This window comes from Carlito syrichta, unplaced genomic scaffold, assembly GCF_000164805.1.
Source record: "Carlito syrichta isolate Samal-C Ts95f unplaced genomic scaffold, Tarsius_syrichta-2.0.1 Scaffold304549, whole genome shotgun sequence".
Taxonomy (NCBI): Eukaryota; Metazoa; Chordata; class Mammalia; order Primates; family Tarsiidae; genus Carlito; species Carlito syrichta.
Window position 1 is genome coordinate 202,214 of NW_007248645.1, and position 13,730 is coordinate 215,943.

Sequence of the window (13,730 nt, forward strand, 5' to 3'; positions counted from 1 at the left end):
CCCCGCCGCCTCCCCGCCGGGCGGCCCCAGGGGCTGCGGCCGCCGGACCGGTGGGCACAGGGCTCCCCGAGGCCCGGCTGTCCCCGGGGCTGGAGCCCGGCCGCAGCTGCTCCCAGGACGCGTCTCCTGACTTTCGAGAGAGTTTCTTCCTGAATGCTGCCTTCGGGCGAGTTCGCCCTCCCCTCGCCACCGCTTTTCCCAGTTTTGCCTTGGAGCTCAGGCTGACCTAAATCCTTGGGCAAATAGGAAAGTGTGAGGGGCAAGGGTGGGGGCCGGCAGGGCGAGCCTCCCTTCCCCAAGAAGGGGGAAATGATGGACCCAGACAGCGACGGACGGGCGCGGGGCTCGGGGACTCGACGGCCTGGCCTGGGGTCGGCTTACCTGGGTACTTTGACTCCAAATCGGACCGAAAGTCCAAGGATACCTCTCAAGGGCTTCTGCGTTCTGTCAGTTGTCACACAAATATGTGACATACGCATGCACGTAGAGCACAAAGCCCACTGTCGTTTTTTCAGATGAGCCACATTTACATAATATCGTGAGTGTAAAGAGAGATTGGTTCACAGTGAGAATGTATATTCGGCTCCCAGAAGGGTGTCAGGATTATATGCAGGATGATTTTTGGAGGGCTGAAATTCATCATAAAATTTGCGGAGAAATTGATTTCTTTATATTAAATACTGCTAAGAAGGAATATTTGTTCGCAGAGTGAGGCATTTTGAGATAGAGGGGGAAACGGGGGGGGGGGTGATTACATCACCTCTCCCTTCAAGCAGCATAGCATTGAAGGTGGGTTCATCACCGAAATACTTTGCAAAAATAACTGTCGTCTACTCTGCATTTTGATATTCGGCCTCTTTCTCTTTGGAAGAAGCATCTTCTTTTACCCAGTTTTATTAGACAGAAACATTAAAATTCTCAATAATGTTGGCAAGTATGTCTATTATTTCTGCTAAGATTAGGCATCTACCTGTTCAGAATTTTCATTGTTACTCTATAAAGTCTAGTTATAACTTTGGAATGCCTGACAGAGGAGGTGTGTGTGTGTGTGTGTGTGTGTGTGTGTGTGTGTGTGTGTGTGTGTATGTGCATTTATTTTAACTGTTCTTTTGAATGCGATGGCATTTGTGACACTGCTTAAACTCGGAGTTCTCAGTGAATTATGGTGGGCTGGAAGTAAATACCCAGAGTTCTTGATCCTTTCTGCTTTCAATATACAGGAGATATTTAAAGACTCTAAAATGTATCTTAAGTATACCATTTTGATGCCTTTGTAAGATTTTTAAACCAGGGGATGACTGAGCTATCTATAAACCCAGATGCACGGGGTGGGGTGGGGGGAGAGAAAAAGCTCCGAGCTGCAGCATATCAGCTTTTGTCAACCTGCCAACAGCGGAGCGTACCATGCTGCAAGGAGTCATAAATAAGGAATTAGAAAACTCACTGCTGGTGGAGAATCGTCAAATTAAACACCTTTTGAAAGGATGAGCCTGTATCCATTGCAGTTCTATTAAATGTAGCTTCTTAGTGAGGCTGGGGTTGTGTGCCGGCTGGAACAGAAGGGAACTGCTGAAGCAGGAGTGGTCTGGTGACATTTTTCTGACTTGATTGGCTGGAGTGTGTGATGTAATAGGTTTCAGTGCAGCCCCTTATAGGTTTTAAAATGAATTCCAAGACACCATTACAAAGAAAGCCGGACTCTTTTCTTATAACTGAGCTCACCCAAGGAAACTCTCGCACAAATGTACAACACTGTTTGGAATATGGAAGACCTGGATTTAGAATATGCCAAGACAGATATAAATTGTGGCACAGACTTGATGTTTTATATAGAAATGGATCCACCAGGTAATACTGCGGTATCATTGTAGAGAGCTAGTTAATTTTGTGGATTAATTTTTTTTGAAAGCTACCATAACAGATCCTCTTTAGATTTGTATTTTCATTAATTTGTTTTGTTGATAAAGATTAGTTCGCCGGTAGCTTAAAAATTAAACAGATTGGTTGCCTGCCTGTGGAAGCCAGCAGACCAGACTGTGTGTGGTTAAATGCTTATTCTTACTCGAATGGATGGGAATTGGATTCCAGTTTTTCACTGGTGTCTTTTGTTAATCGTGGTCCTTCCCCAGGTGGGTTATATTGTTGTATATTGTCCCTGTAATTAAAATGATGCCTCTTTTGTGCTGCTTTTCTCTGTTGCCAGTGGATGGGAACAGTGTGGCACTTTGCAGTGATAACACTTGGTACTTTAGAAAGCATGTAGAATGTAGCAGTGATTGCAACTCAGATCCCTAGGACCTGAAACTATTCTAAATTAGATGTTGAGACTTTGCTTGCTCTCTTTTATTAGTCTATTATAATGAAAAAAGAAGTTGGTGTTCCATTATTTAGTCCTAAACCTTTATAAAATATTCTTGATAGACACCTGAAGTCATTTTTGCATAAATTAAAATAGTAACAGTTGCTTTAAAACTTATGACTTAGAATTTAGCTGAAAATCCTACATTGATTTTGTTCCCTGATTTTTTTTTTTTTAAATCCAATGTCATTCCTCCCTTCAGTTAAGAAATTCAGAAACATTGCAGTCTTTTATTTGTCACCGATTCATCTATGTGAATAGCGATTTGACATTGAGGAAGGGGGATATGGTTTTTCATGAGTCCTGGTAGATAGAGCTCAGTTTATCCAACAGAATATTAACATGAATCCTAAAGAGATTTAAGGCACAGATGAGTTTTTTAAAGTGGCTTTTGGCAGAACGGTGCCTGAAATACTAAGATTAGAGAAACCCAATTCCTCTTCTTAAAACATGCTGCTGTAGATGAGCTTTTTTATTACTGCACTGGCATTTGTGGAGGACAGAGACTGAATTTGTCTTTTATAATTAAATGAGAAAAGGAAATTAAAGCCAACTCATGTTATTCTTGCTGCTCATGTGTTCATACTTTCTTACTTTAGATGGATTTGACCAGGCATGAAACTTTAATATAACAAGAGTCTAGAAGTAGAAAATGTCATGACTCTGGATTTACTTTGAAATTTATTCACATGACCAGTATAATGTATCTGTTAGTTTCTAAGGTTCTGTCTCTCCTATTCAGATTCATTTCTTTTTGAGCCATACTCTGAAAGATTTCGTTTCTTCCCTCCTCCCTCCCTCTCTCCCTTCCTTCCTTCCTTTCTTCCTTCCTTCCATTCTTCCTCTCTTTCTCTCCTCTCTCTTTTTCTCTCCTTTCTTCCTTCCTTTCTTTCTTCCAAGAAAACCATCTTCCTTGTTGCATGGAATTGTGAATTACTGCGGTATATTTTAGTTACTCTGATATGTACATTTTTCTAACAGAAATGTTATTTATTTAAAGAAATGTAGGTCTAATTTTAAATAGTCTATAGTTGGGATCACAAACAACTTTTTCTTTCTCCTTCAACTGCAGCACTGCCTCCTAAACCACCAAAACCCACTACTGTAGCCAACAACGGTATGAATAACAATATGTCCTTACAAGATGCTGAATGGTACTGGGGAGATATCTCGAGGTAAGGCTACAGAAACCCTTCGTTTTCGCTAGATACAGAGAGTTTTAGATTAAGAGAAAGAAAAGCACCAGCTTGCTAAGTTCCATTTTTAGGATATCATCCAACATAAGCATGAAGCATAGTTGGTTCTCTTCCAAAGAAGACTAGAAAAAGTCACTCAGCACTAGAGAACTGTGGGTGCTGGATGCCACAGGAAATTAAATACCTGGGAAGTTTCGTTACTGACAGAGATGTCAGGAACAGCCTGGGTGAACCGGCACTGCCTAAGACAAATGTAAAGGCACCTGTCTTTATTAAGCAAAACTCTGAGAATTAATGGTAATTGTCCTGAACACAATAACGTGAAATGACATTATTTCTTAGCTTTTGGGCAGGGGGGGAGGGGGGTAAGGAGTTGTGGAAAACCTTTTTGAGATCATGACTTTGTGTGCTGATTTGTCATAGAGACTATAATGTTTGGTTAAAAAAAAAATAAAAACTGTGTCGCACAGATATATCAATAGTGAAAGTGGGCACCTATTAAAAAAAATTCTTATGCACCTGTTCGTAATGAGGCTGGAATTATTAACATTTCTATGTAACAAAGAAGAAACTGTTAGTAAGTTCTGAAAATGTAATTCATAAATGTAAATCTATGGGGGCAGGAGGCATATGGGAACTAACTGTACTCTCCACTCGATTTTGCTGCAAACCTAAAACTGCTCTAAAAGATAAAGGCAATTAAAAAAAAATAAGCTATGGTCACTAAATTCTCAATGTGAGCTTTGTCTTGTGTTCTTTTCATTTCAGGGAAGAAGTAAATGAAAAACTTCGAGATACAGCAGACGGGACCTTTTTGGTACGAGATGCATCAACTAAAATGCATGGTGATTATACTCTTACACTAAGGTGAGTCAGGGGATACAGCTGAAATTTGGGTGTTTGGGTTGATATCAAGACGTATTCCTTTATTAGAAAACGTTAATATCATTTTTTGTATTGTATTTACAGGAAAGGAGGAAATAACAAATTAATCAAAATATTTCATCGAGATGGGAAATATGGCTTCTCTGACCCATTAACCTTCAATTCTGTGGTTGAACTAATAAACCACTACCGGAATGAATCTCTAGCTCAGTATAATCCTAAATTGGATGTGAAATTACTTTATCCAGTATCCAAGTACCAACAGGTAATCAGAACTGAATTACCCAAGTTATGATGTTTAGACAAGACACTTTCAATATTTAAAAAAAAATTTTGAAACAGTTGAATTACGTGTAATCAAGTTTGAAGGAACTGCACTTGTTATAAAATTGCAGTTCTGTAATTGCTACCTAAAATAGCAATTTTAAAGATTTTGAAATGTCAGCTATTTTGTTAGATGATTGTTATTAAAATAGTTTATTCACTGAATTTATTTTTTTCTCCAAATTTTAATATTTCTAGGATCAGGTTGTCAAAGAAGATAATATTGAAGCTGTAGGGAAAAAATTACATGAATATAACACTCAGTTTCAAGAAAAAAGTCGGGAATATGATCGATTATATGAAGAATATACCCGTACTTCCCAGGTGAGTTTTCTGTGAAAATCAGATTAAAAGTTGAGAACTTTTAGTTACATAATCCTAGAATGTGTTGTACACTCAGCTTCAAAAAAGGGAAAAGAGTAATAAAAAAGTTTCAAGCTTTTTCTGAATGAATTGGGGGTGAGATCATTTATTTCTGAATTGTTGTTGATTATGCGAGTATAGTGTCTCTAAACCTTTTAAATTAAGCCCTATAAGTATCAGAATAATAAAATTAGTTCACATATACTAAAGGGTCAGTGTGAGTTGAGCTGACATAATTCCCGATTGAAGAAATCTGTTTAGACTGGACATAAATGTAACCAGAAGTTTCACAGCCTTGTCCAGTTTCTTCAGTGGAGATTTAGCCATTCTATATCCTGCCATGAAAAGGAGAGAGCACATTTTCTGCAGTGTTTTCCCAGACACTTACGTTTCTCTAGTCATTCATGTACCTGGAACTGCCAAAGGGAGTTGACGGCATGGATGCTGTAACATGGAATTGCTTGTAATAAGATGAAAACTGGAGGAAATTGCCAAACGATCACTTTTCATAGATTAAGAAAATTCTCCAAAGTGTTTGTTTCTGCAGTACTATTTTAGTGGGCTTTATGAGTCCCAGCCCACTAACACAGTACTTACATGCCAGATAACAGCACAGATCAAACGTCCTGGGAGTGTCTTACAGTAGGAAATTTTTCTATGAAACGTATGACATTGTCTTGTGAAAATTGTTTTGCAGGAAATCCAAATGAAAAGGACAGCTATTGAAGCATTTAATGAAACTATTAAAATATTTGAAGAACAGTGCCAAACCCAGGAGCGGTACAGCAAAGAATACATAGAAAAGTTTAAACGTGAAGGCAACGAGAAGGAAATACAGAGGTGAGTGAGCCATGAGTGTTGTCCTTGTCCTGATGTGAGAGAGAGCCCAAGTCCTCTAAGACCGCATAAAGATGATGTCACTTCCTGTGCTTGGAAGAATTTCAAAATGGCAGGAAGAGAAGGCATTCTTTACCTGAGGAAAACTGCAAGGAAGCTGTCGTGAAACTTTTTGCAAATTTGGGGGACCCTACATGTTGTACCCGGGTAATGACAAGTGTGTTTCTCTTGCCTGTAGGATTATGCATAATTATGATAAGTTAAAGTCTCGAATCAGTGAGATTATCGACAGCAGAAGAAGACTGGAGGAAGACTTGAAGAAACAGGCCGCCGAGTATCGAGAAATCGACAAACGTATGAACAGCATTAAACCAGACCTCATCCAGCTGAGAAAGACCAGAGACCAATACTTGATGTAAGTACTTGGAGTGGAACGCTGTCCGTGAATGACTGGTGGCTGCTGAAACCCAGGATGAGTTATTCACGTCTTTTCCTTTCCAAACTGTTTTCAGGTGGCTGACTCAGAAAGGTGTTCGGCAGAAGAAGTTAAACGAGTGGCTGGGCAACGAAAACACTGAAGAGTAAGTAACTGCTAAGGACAGAGACCACAGAAGCGCTCTCTCATTTTAGGAAAACGCATGACTCGCTTTGTTTTTAGAACAAGTGAGGAATCTTACTGAGTTTGGAACATCTTGTTAGGAGAAAATGTAGAAACTCAGTGCCATTCTCCAGAATTTTAAAAAAGGAAAGCTTAGCTAAGGAGGACTTGGATTTATTTTTATACTTAATGCTGTGAAACCACTCTCTTTGTCCATCATGATGTCTCTGAACATCTGAAAAATCCCCAAAATATTTTTGGAACAATCAGAAAAAACAATGATGCTTAATATATGTGAAAGCTTAACTCTCTGCCTTGTTTGAATTATTTGAAAACTGGCAGTCTTCCTAGTCAATCAATTTCCTGATCTAAACTGGCCAGACAACATTGTTTAATACCGTCCCCTCTGCCCAGGTCCCTGAGTGTGGTTGCTGGAAAACAGAAACAGTAGAATTCCTTGCTCACCCTTTGTCCTGGAAGGCTGTGCTGGAAGCTGAGCACTCGGAGAGGAAGCCTTCAGGCCAGATCGAGTCAGACACACACTGGCTGGTCTGACTTGCTTGGTCAGGGAGGGGCAGGAGCTAGGAGGAGGAGACAGAGGAGACAGTGAGGGGGCAGGTGGAGGAGGGGGGCACTGGAGGAGACAGTGGGGGGGCAGGTGGCTCCAGCACTCTGTATTGAGAAGCCTTCTCTTCTGCCTACTTAGCCAATATTCACTGGTGGAGGATGATGAAGATCTGCCCCACCATGATGAGAAGACGTGGAACGTCGGGAGCAGCAACCGAAACAAAGCTGAAAACCTGCTCCGGGGGAAGCGAGATGGCACTTTTCTTGTCCGGGAGAGCAGTAAACAGGGCTGCTACGCCTGCTCGGTGGTGTACGTATCTCCAGCAGACTTTTCAGACGCCTCACCAGGAGATGTCTCATTCATTCGTTCAGCCTTGGGAGCAAAGATTTGAAAACGTTCAAGTCTTGAATAGTCAGTACAATATGGAAAAGAGGAACTAAAACAGATACAATATTGTTTAAAATCTAGCCAGAAGTATCTGTTAGTAGGCTCTAATAGAAAGATGAGAAGCCTGTTGTTTGAGTTGGAAGACTGGGGTTTGGGTGCCAACTCAGCAACTGATTAATCATGAGACATCTTCAAGTCTTTTTATCCTGTCTTAAAAATGGAGATGGCAGTGCCTGTCTTTTTGGTTTTCCTCCCCGTTTTTGCCTTCCAAGACTAATATAATTAGATTCTGAGGTAATTCAAATAAGAACACCACCCATAGGTAAAGTACCCATCAGAAACAGGTCAAAACAAGAGAAAAGACCTTAATCGTTCTCCTTGAGATAGGTTTGCTCAACAGAAGGCACATATCTGGCTTATTTTTTTTTAATTTCTTAATAGTTTGAGGAGTACAGTAAGTCCTCTACATATATAAATCTTAAAGTTACAAACTTTCAAAGATGTGAATGTACATTTGCATATCCAGTCACATAAGTTAGTTTATGTGTCTGGTGTACATTGTCATGTATGTGCCTACTCTACAAGTGGTTGTCCTTTTGTGTGCTAGACAGTACTGTATAGAGTACAGTAGTATAATGTCTTTATTTCAAGCCCAGGATATCTGGGAGCAAGCATAAAAGCAGTGGTGATGTCGTTGGTACTGTGTAGCCAGTTGTGTTAGTTGGATACCTAGGCTAGGCTAACTTTGTTGGATTTACAAACAAATTGTACTTCCAAATGTGCTCTCGGAATGAAACTCATTTCTATGTAGGGGATTTACTGGACTTTGAAAAGTGTTTTGGATCATCGACATCACCATTTCAGAGACGTAGATGTCCTCTGGTAGGGAAAGGTTCTACAAATGTTATATTCAATGATTGTTCTCCATTGAATCAGAGACAAATTCCCACAGTAAAGAAGGAGTGAGAGGAACTTTGGATAAGGACAAGGACTAAGAGAATACAGAGTAAATACAGAGATGCCGAGTTATGTAGATGGTTCAAGCATGGCTTGAAAGAAGGAAGCCTATCAGTAATCATAATTGCAGTAATAGCAAGACTGTTGGCCATGTAGCAGCATTAGCCATAGTACTCATAATGACTGGAAGCCACCATTTGTGGGTACTTTCTGCATGCCAGACATTTCTTTGGGCACACTGCATGCGTTATTTCCTTTCATTTCTCAAAGTAACCCCTATTACATACACATTATGCCTGTCCTCCTTTTAAGCCATTTAAAGGATGAAAATGCAGCAGGGCAGTGACCTACCTAAGGCATCCAGCCGGTCAATAAGCGCCAAGAGCTACAATCACCTAGGACAGGGGTGTCTCCTTAAGCTGAGACTGGCCTGCATAAAATATTCTTTCATGATGATAATTTTTTTAAAATTTAAGTAGAAATGGAGTCTTGCTGTGTTGCCCAGGCTGGTCTCCAGTAAGGCTGTCCTTTTGCCATCCTCCACCTCCGCCTGCCAGAGTGCTGGGATCACAGGTGTGAGTCACTGTGCCCGGTCGATGATGATTTTTGTTTAGAACGCTTTGTGGAGGTGTGAATCGTCCCAGACCAGCTCAAAAGACAGCTGTTTTTTCTTTCCTCTCTAGGGTGGATGGCGAGGTGAAGCACTGTGTCATCAACAAAACGGCCACCGGCTACGGCTTCGCTGAGCCCTACAACTTGTACAGCTCCCTGAAAGAACTGGTGCTACATTACCAACACACCTCCCTCGTGCAGCACAATGACTCCCTCAACGTCACACTAGCCTACCCAGTATATGCACAGCAGAGGCGATGAAGCGCTTACCCTCTGATCCTTCTCCTGAAGTTCAACCACCCTGAGGCCTCTGGAAAGCAAAGGGCTCCTCTCCAGCCTGACCTGTGAATTGAGCGACGGAAGCAAAGCCATCTGTCTTCAGATGGGACTCAAGCTCTCTTGGACACAAAGGAAGTGGAGGGGAAGACGTGCAGCCTAGGGCTGTATGATGACCACGCGTTTCTAATCCGGAGTACTTATCATACCTTCCTTTCCCTTTTGTTTTTTGGGGGGGTCCCCTTTGGTTTGATTTAAAGCCACAAGGACACACAACACAAAGAGAAAAAGAAATGCAAAAATCTCTGCGTGCAGGGACAAAGAGGCCTTTAACCATGGTGCTTGTTAATGCTTTCTGAAGCTTTACCAGCTAAGAGTTGGGACTCTGGAGCCCGGAGGATAGATAGGCTGGAGAGCCCTGGCCTGGGGATGTCAGGTCCAGCCTGGTTTAGCCTGGGTGTTGCTGTGTGCCGTGGACCCAGACACAGCGCACGGTGGATTATTTCATTTCCTAACAAATGAACGATATGTAGCAGAAAGGCACTTTCGCTTACAAGGGACACTTTGGGGAGAATGTCAGTTCATGTCTGTGCAAGAGAGATTCTGTCATAGCGAAGTGCCAGAAGGTGTTTAGACTTATCAAATAAACAAAAACCCGCCAACAGAAAAATGGAGTTTGGAAAACAGGACTTAAAATGACATTCAGTATATAAAATATGTACATAATATTGGATGACCAACTATCAAATAGATGGATTTGTATCAATACCAAATAGCTTCTGTTTTGTTCGCTGAAGGCTAAATTCACAGCGCTATGCAATTCTTAATTTTCATTAAGTTGTTCTCTCAGTTTCAAATGTACCTTCAGAATAAGCTTCCCTACCCCAGTTTTTGTTGCTTGAAAATATTGTTGTCCCCAGTTTTTGTTAATATTCATTTTGTTATTCTTATCCTTTTTTAAAAAAAAAAAAAAAAAGAAGAAGAAGAAATGTACAGGATGCCAGTTTAAAAAAAAATGGCTTCAGAATTAAAACTATGAAATATTTTACAGTTTTTCTTGTACAGAGTACTTGGCTGTTGGCCCAAGGTTAAAAAGTTCATAACAGATTTTTTTGACTAAATGTTTTGTTGGGCAGTGCCTGATAAGCTTCAAAGCTGCTTTATTCAATAAAAAAGAAAAAGAAAAAGATATATGAATATGACAAAGTATCGCTGAGTCCAACAATGTTTTATGACTCTTAAAATACGGTACCTGGCAATGTTTGTTTCATAAAGAATTGTGAAGTTCTTGTATCTGGGGGGGGGTTGTAGCTGAGGGTTGTCTTGGGTGGGGTGGTGGGAGGGTTGGCGAGGTGGTATGCACTTTCTCTTTCTCATGATTACAGAGAAGAAGTGATTAACTGCAGAGTGAAGTTGCTTATACTTCAGGCTTTTTTCACTTTGATTTGCTAGTTATCAATTATGGCAGTTACAAACCTACTGTAACTCTAACCCGGTGCAGCTGGTCAGGTATTTCAGTTCTCATAAAGGAAGTGCCGAGAGTTTGTTTTGGGGTTCCTGGAACAGTGCTCACCTTTGTTTAGAACACTGGTTTGAAGGGATCATCTCTGCATTTAGGAAAGGAGTCTTTCTCTTTTTCGTGTTAGACTCTCCATGACCACCAACAAATACTTATTTTAGAAAAAGCATGATCTGAAAAAACACACGTGTAGTGGGATGTTGGTTCCTTTCCTAGCTTTTCATTCAGTTTAGAACATAAAGCAGACAGACACCGTCACACTGTCACGGCTCTGGACTGTATGGAGCTCATGAGAGTCACAGCCAGTGCAGGAGTTCGAATGGAGGTCCTCTTCATCCAAGTCATTGTATGTGTTCGACTTCACGATGGGGAAAAAGGAAGGAGCTGGTAGTGTAATCTTTCCAACTGAGGGTGAGAGTGAAAGGTCTCGCTCCCTGGCTTACATGTGCAAAAGCTGTTATGTTCAGTAGGGATTGTAGGTGTGCTGAGAGACCTAAAAAGATGAATCATAATCATGGTCACTGCCCTGGTATATTAAAATGAAATCATGCCGTTTCAGTTTCCTTTTCTCAACAACAGATTCACCCACAGCTGTATTTCTCTTCAAGTGAGAGTGAGGGCTTTTTGTTTTGTTGTTTTAATGTTGTTCCTTTTTAAAATATTTTGAAAGAATCAGTCTCGCAGCTGAGTAAATCATCTGTAGAATGTATTATTTTTCCTCTTTACATGAAGCTACTTATACTCAAGCAGAAGGCAATCCTACAGCCATACTGCCAGCCCTCAGACTTGACTGTACTGATCTGACCATCTCCCTCTCACCACCAGATAATTGATGATTTCCCTGGTTTAGGTTTAGGTCTGTGTCTTTGCTTTAAAACTTCTGATGGTGATATGCTTCCAGATCACACAGAAGTCTAACAGTTAATTCGTTAATAACTAGGTGTGTGGGGTTTTTTTTTTTCCACTAGCACATCATGTATGCTATTAAATACAAATCATTTTCATTTAATTCCTAAAATATAAGACCTGAGGTTGAATGTTAATTGAATTAAAAGCTACAGTTCTGTGAATGTTTCTGCTTCAACACCCTTCGCAAGATGACATGGTATTTAGGCAGTTGCCTTGTTTTTGCGTCTCACAAGCCTATGTGCAATAGATTTTTTTCATTGAACAGCAAGGCGGGATTCATTCTTTCATATGACCGAGAGTTACACCAGACCTATTCTGCCAAGTGACTGCTTTTTTGATCGCAGTGTGGAGTGCCCAGTGCACTTCTCTTAGATGTTTGGCCAGCAGGACACTTGGGGTCTAATCAGTCACCTCCTAACATCATCTCAGTGGCTCACAAGTGTGGACGGAAACAGCAGAGGCTCTCCTTATATGTGATTTTTATCCGTGCATCAGTTTCCCCCACTCAATGTAGCATTCTAAAGACAAAGCCAAAAGCTGAGCTGCAGAGAGGCTATGATAAGGTGTAGAAGCGGGAGAGTTGGGACCTCATATTTCACACAAGAGAGATCACAACCATGTGAAAAAGGCAGAAAGCATGTGTCCGCGACATCTGCTGACTTCACGGCCTTCGATATATGTATATATGTATATGTGCATGGACTGTGTTTTCAGTACACCTTTCAGCCAAAACTGATCCACCGTAGTTGAGTTCAAGTGCATAACAAGCAAATGTCTAGTACAATTCTTACGTACGTGTATGGGTTGTTTTGTTTCCTTTGAGGTTGCTTTGTTTTGTCTTATAAAGGTGAAAATTGTTTGCAAGTGAAGTGAGAAGTTCCGATTTCTTTGGCTTTTTGGTGTTTTTAAAAGTTACTCCTTTTAAGGAGCTGGTCTGCCTGACTCGCTCAACTTGGAAACCCTCGTTTTCTGTGTCAAGTCGAAATGTGTTTATGTGAGCTGTCACTGTGGGAAACCAATTGCTTTGTCATATAGCTGGTTATGAGCTAGTAACGTGTCTGGAAAGTCCTACTGATGTTCCTTATTGGGAGAAAAATTCTGCTGGTTTTAACAACTGTGCTTTTGCTATGCATGGTATCCAAGTCAGTTGGAAAGCAGACCCTGATGTCTTTGAGTTGAGGGTCATTTAAGAAAGGGGCAGTTTAAAGCACAATGCCTCACATGGGACAAAGTTCCAAAATGCCAAATTCTGATTTTTTAATAATCTAGTTATATATAATACTAGTATTATGGGTGGGGAGGAAATAGAATTGAGTCCATTGGAAAGACCATCCAACTTAACATTAAATTTGTCACCATGAAATAGCATTAGCTGCCCAGGATGCTGCTATTTAAAAAAAAAATAAAAAAAGCAAAACAAAACAAAAAACTCATTTATACCTGTGTGTTTTTTAAGGTTACAATCTGTTCAATGTTTTTACAAACCTGTTTCTATGACATTGTTAAAATAAAGTCGGTCTTTTGACGAGAGGAAGGATGTCACGGTCAGTTGTAATTTTGCCTTTACAAGGCAACTGGGGTGGGGGGGAGGGGGAGCGTGCCTCCTTGACATTTTGTTCAAGTTATAGATTCAATGGAGCTATGTCTTGTTGTTTTAAGTTGCTTTAATGCATTGTATTAGGTCCTCAAACAGAATAAAGGTTGTTTTGAAACTTAAGCTTTGGTTTGAAATTTCAATTATCACCTAAGAAATATTTCTAAAGCTGCTCTATCTTCTGGTCCATAAATGTTGCTGTTTCTATTGTCTTCCACCCACCCCTTTTTCATTCTGTTTATCACATCTCATAAAGTGAGGAGGAAATTGAGTGGTCGTGTGAATGACAGCTCAATGGCACTTGTATCGTTTCACTGTAAACTTAATGATGAGAAGAAATACCTCC

At 40.5% G+C, this 13,730-nt stretch overlaps 1 protein-coding gene across 8 annotated transcripts in view; it reads left to right on the forward strand.

Annotated features, from left to right (window-relative positions):
• PIK3R1 (phosphoinositide-3-kinase regulatory subunit 1) overlaps positions 1 to 13,507 on the forward strand; it is a 30,030-nt gene extending 16,523 nt beyond the window's left edge. For 2 of the 8 annotated variants that reach the window (XM_021713428.1, XM_021713430.1), the window contains 9 exons: positions 3,432 to 3,534; positions 4,324 to 4,422; positions 4,525 to 4,705; positions 4,963 to 5,088; positions 5,825 to 5,967; positions 6,203 to 6,379; positions 6,477 to 6,545; positions 7,269 to 7,439; positions 9,158 to 13,507. In XM_021713428.1, coding sequence (XP_021569103.1) covers positions 3,432 to 3,534; positions 4,324 to 4,422; positions 4,525 to 4,705; positions 4,963 to 5,088; positions 5,825 to 5,967; positions 6,203 to 6,379; positions 6,477 to 6,545; positions 7,269 to 7,439; positions 9,158 to 9,347 — 1,259 coding nt within the window. In that variant the 3' untranslated portion in view covers positions 9,348 to 13,507. Of the gene's footprint in view, positions 1 to 754; positions 790 to 1,650; positions 1,849 to 1,985; positions 2,130 to 3,431; positions 3,535 to 4,323; positions 4,423 to 4,524; positions 4,706 to 4,962; positions 5,089 to 5,824; positions 5,968 to 6,202; positions 6,380 to 6,476; positions 7,073 to 7,268; positions 7,440 to 9,157 lie in introns of those variants that run through there. The other 6 variants (XM_021713427.1, XM_008060159.1, XM_008060158.2 and 3 more) reach the window with 6 other exon arrangements.
• Positions 13,508 to 13,730: the final 223 nt, after the last annotated feature.